Source organism: Gossypium raimondii, chromosome 5, assembly GCF_025698545.1.
Source record: "Gossypium raimondii isolate GPD5lz chromosome 5, ASM2569854v1, whole genome shotgun sequence".
Taxonomy (NCBI): Eukaryota; Viridiplantae; Streptophyta; class Magnoliopsida; order Malvales; family Malvaceae; genus Gossypium; species Gossypium raimondii.
The window spans coordinates 57,067,489-57,072,376 of NC_068569.1; the positions used below are offsets into that span (position 1 = coordinate 57,067,489).

Consider the following 4,888-nt stretch of genomic DNA (forward strand, 5'->3'; position numbering starts at 1 on the left):
CGAAGAGAGTGGACAGTCCATTTTCTTCAAAAAGAAAAAAAAATACAGTAGACAGTAGCAGTCAGTTCTGAGTTGGACCGGTCTTTGGTCCAATTTCCGGTGCAAATGGATTCAAATTGTGTCAGATGTGATGTGTACACTGCCACATAAATAGAAAGACCTGGACTGCATCAACATATAATAAGTCGATGCTTAATTATCTAATATGCAATATTAAACCCACTCCCAACGAGTTCTGAGTGAATGGTTCCCCTTCCAATGTCCTTTTTTCCTCAGTTTTTCTCTCACCAATCTTTGGCTTCCGTGACAAGGTGAGGTGAGATGTAAGAATCCACTCCCCCATGTTACATACGACACATAAAACAAAAAGAAATGGCTAAGCCCAAGGCAATCACATAAATTAATTAACCTACACCATTAGGCATTAACCCTCCCCCTTTATCTGCATCTTCTTTTTAACCATTTTATCTAATACTTTATGTCCAAAACCCCACGCATCCAGCCCAACATTAGATTCCCCCCCACCTTCTCCACAGCTTGGTTTTGTGAGATGGCCCTTCAGGATCTGCAGCACAGGGTTTCTCTTCTTTCTCGACAAAGCTGAGGTAAGTTAATTTATGTTGCATTGCGTAGTGTATATGTATATATGAAATGATACTAGGTACTGCTTTACAGGCTTGTTATATCAGGTCCGTCCTAGTAAAGTAATGTAATTGCTTTTAATTGAATCAATCAACCATTTATTGTTCCGGTGTTTGTGAGCAAAGCCTGAATGATTCTACTAAATGAATGCTGATAGCAGTTTATGAAGGTTTAATCGACTATTCTCCTTTTTGTTTAATACTAAATGAATCTACTCCACCATGTCTATGGGCAAAAGGAAACAGGTGTAGTGTGATGGAAAGCGAGGCCCACTGAGTTAAATAATCTCAGAATCACATGCAAATTTCTCATTTGACATCACTGTTGCATTCAACTTGTACCGTAGCCGTTGGTCAGAGGCAGAGGCAGTGCCATTCACTCAATTATATTAGCTTCTGTCATGGATAATTGATGCTGGAGAATCCAGGAAGGGGTGGCTCAGAGTTTTTGTCTTTGTGAACTGATGATCATAACTTTCCAAGTAAAAGCTCTATTATGGTATAGGCTTTAGAGGAGAAACGTTGTACAAGTGAGATCTACTGTAATTAATAGCATGGGTGTCGGTATGGGTGAAGAAGAAGAAGCATCGGTATCAGGTAATATCAAGCTTTCTGAAGAGAACCACCCCAGCGGCGGCCTAACCATCAAGACAACTGGTAAAGATGCTTCAACTTTGGTTGCTAGGGATCTGCATTCTCCAAGCTTAAAATCATCAATGGAGTCATCTCCTTACAACTCTCCCTCCTTGGTGTCCCCACCATCGTCCGCATTCGTTTCAGCTTTGCAGTCACCATATATATCACCAAGAGCCACAATCCTGAAATCCCAAGACCAAGAGAACTCTAACCCTTGTCTTGTTTCGCATCCATCGCCACCAGTCTCATCATACAGAGGGGGTTCACAATCTGATGATATACCCAGTAGTTCCTACACTCCCCCGTCGGACCAGTATGAATACTCTGATGACCCCACAGATCCCAAGTTGAAGTTTGTAACTTGTGTTCCAGTCCCAGATCCTGGTCCACGCATCTCATTCTCGTTTCCAGTGCCCCGAATTTCCTTTGCAAAAGCTCCTGTTTCTCCGGCATCTAATGCCAAACTCAGGAGTTGTGACGTTTTCATTGGCTTCCACGGTCAAAATCCTAACTTGGCTCGCTTCTGCAAGTGGGTTAAGTCAGAGCTGGAGCTTCAGGGAATTGCTTGCTTTGTTGCAGACAGGGCTAAGTATTCGGATAGTCAGAGCCATGAGATTGCGGACCGAATCATCTGCTCAGTCACATATGGAGTTGTGGTGGTCACTAGTTGTAGCTTTCTCAACCATCTCAGCTTGGAGGAAATTAGATTCTTCACTCAAAAGAAGAACTTGATTCCTGTCTTGTTTGACACGGGACCTGCTGAGATCATGGGACTTCTCAACTGCAATTCAATCGATAAAGAATGCAAAGAAGCAATTGAAGGAGTAATCAAGTGTCATGAGTTCAAACTGGAAGCCAGTCAGGGTAACTGGAGAAGCTGTGTAGCTAAAGCTGCAGCAATATTGCGAGCAAAGCTTGGAAGGAAGAGTGTGGCAGAGCAAGACTTTGTTGCTGAGCTGCCCTTTCCCAGAAACAGGTTTTTTGTGGGAAGAGACAAGGAGATTGTGGAGATTGAGAGTGCCTTATTTGGAGTTGCTGAGCAAGATTATTATTGTTGCTCTATGCCCATTATCAAAGGTGAAGCAAGCGGGCAATCTGAAGGGCTTGCTGATGAAGAAAGTGATAATATTGTTTCTACCAGGGGGAGGTACATTAATTTGGAATTGGGCAAGAGCAAAGAGCCTTCGTCTGAACCAGTTATGGGAAGAAGTTCAACGAAAAGATCCAAATTCAACAAGTCAAAAAGTGACAACTACAAGAGCTTAGGCAGCAGTGTGATCTGCATAAATGGCGTTGCTGGCATTGGAAAGACCGAGCTTGCTCTTGAGTTTGCCTATCGGTATGCCCAGAGATATAAGATGGTTCTTTGGGTTGGTGGAGAGGCCAGATATTTCAGGCAGAATATACTGACTTTGTCGGTCAATTTGGGGTTGGATGTGAGTGCCCAAGACGAGAAGGAAAGAGGCCGGATTCGAAGCTTCGAGGAGCAGGAATTTGAAGCATTCAAGCGAGTGAAGAGGGAGCTGTTCCGGGACATGCCTTATCTGTTGATCATTGACAATCTTGAGACAGAGCGAGAGTGGTGGGAAGGAAAAGACCTGCATGACTTGATTCCTAGGAACACTGGAGGGACTCATGTGATCATCACAACTAGGCTACCAAAGGTGATGACTTTTGACATGATGCAGCTTCCTCCATTGCCTTTATCCGATGCTATGATTTTAGTACGAGGTAGAAAGAAAAAGGATTATTCGACCGAGGAGTTGGAGTACTTGAGAAAATTTGATGAGAAATCGGGAAGATTGAGCTTTGGTTTGTGGATTATTGGTTCACTACTTTCCGAGCTGCCCATTTCTCCATCTGCACTCTTTGAAGCTGTGAACCAAGTCTCTACCTCACTTGAAGATGCCTCTACTTCACCCACTGATGAGCAGTTCTTCAAACACAACCCTTTCCTGATGAAAATTCTATGTTTTTGCTTCGCGGTCTTGCATCAAGTTAATGGGAGAAGGAACAATATTCTAGCCTCACGAATGCTTCTTGTTGGAGCTTGGTTTGCCCCATCATCCATACCTGCAAATTTGCTAGCTACTGCAGCTAAGTATATGCCTGTTGCTGGAAACAGATTCAGAAGGTGGACTAAGTGTCTAAGTCTTGCATTGGGCTGCTGCGGCGGGTGTGGTTTCACTACTCAAAGTGACGAAGATTGTGCCAATCTCCTAGTAAAGCTAGGATTGGCAAGACGAGCTAATGGGCAGAATGGATGTTGGATTCAGTTCCATCCTATAACTCAAGCATTTGCAAAGAGAAAAGAATGCTTATCGACTGCTAAAGCTGCAGTCCTAGGCATAAGAAAAACCGGGAACCCATTGATAAATTCTGATCATCTATGGGCCACTGCATTTCTTGTATTCGGGTTTAAGTCGGAACCTCCTATCGTGCAGTTAAAAGCAATAGATATGGTGATGTATATCAAGAAGACGGCACTACCATTGGCAATCAGAGCCTTCACAACATTCTCAAGATGCAATTCGGCATTGGAGTTATTGAAGGTGTGCACAAATGTGTTAGAGGAAGTGGAGAAGTCATTTGTATCTCAAATACAAGACTGGTGCCAGGGGTCGCTATGTTGGAGAAACAAGTTACAAGGGAAGCAAAGGGTGGACGAGTACGTATGGCAAGATGTGACATTGTTGAAGGCTACCTTGTTGGAAACCAGAGCCAAGCTGCTGTTAAGAGGTGGGCATTTTGACGGTGGTGAAGAGCTGTGCAGAACTTGTATCAGTATTAGAACAGTCATGCTGGGGCACAATCATGCACAAACATTGGCTGCTCAAGAAACACTTGCAAACTTGGTGAGAATGAGGAGCAAGATATGATTTTTTTATATATAGCCCAAGCCATTCTCAATGGGATACAAGTTCAGTTTTGTTGACTGTGTAAAATACGACTTTTTTTTTTTCACGTGGATTGGATTTGATTGGATGGGATAGGAAATTTCACTACTTTGTTTCACTTACTGCTTATATCAGTATTTCGCATAAGCTTATGCATGCTTATCATCGAAACGAATTAGAAATCTTTTACTAGGGTTCAATCTATTGTAAATTTTGGAGAAGTCAAGATGTAATTTTACTTTTTATTAATTAATAATTTTATAATTTTTGGATTAATTTTTTGAGTAGGAATGTGCATTTGGTCGGTTCAAATCGAAATATTTCGGTTTGGCTTAGTCGATTTTTCGGTTTTACTTTTAAAATTCATTTATTTACAAAACAAAAGAAGAAAAAGTTATCATTTAAATAAAACTTAGACTTTTATTCAAGTCTAACAAAATTTTTATATTATTATATTTATAATAAAAATAAAAAGTAAAATAGATTTGTAAAATAAAATAGTTATTACGAAATAATAAATAGAACAAAAGAAATAGAAGAAGCAAAAGAACTATGAATTTTATTAATCAATAAGGATATTTACAATACTTTTTCAAAGTCTGTATTTACAGACATGGAAGTATAAATAATATAAAGCTCTACTTCTAATGAACATTAGAGTTCTAATGTATATCAAAGTTGTCTTGATATTGATAGACATTAACTTAATAATAA

General features: G+C 40.6%; 1 protein-coding gene across 1 annotated transcript; it reads left to right on the top strand.

Annotated features, from left to right (window-relative positions):
* Positions 1-287: 287 nt before the first annotated feature.
* LOC105768633 (uncharacterized) lies at positions 288-4,450 on the top strand. The gene is made up of 2 exons (XM_012588678.2): positions 288-605; positions 881-4,450. Exon 2 carries the CDS (start codon positions 1,196-1,198, stop codon positions 4,154-4,156), a length of 2,961 nt encoding a protein of 986 aa, XP_012444132.1. The 5' UTR covers positions 288-605; positions 881-1,195; the 3' UTR covers positions 4,157-4,450.
* The last annotated feature ends 438 nt before the right edge of the window (positions 4,451-4,888 follow it).

Excerpts from the sequence above, each read along its gene's own strand:
- LOC105768633 (XM_012588678.2), top strand. The coding sequence starts at position 1,196 with ATGGGTGTCGGTATGGGTGAAGAAGAAGAAGCATCGGTATCAGGTAAT.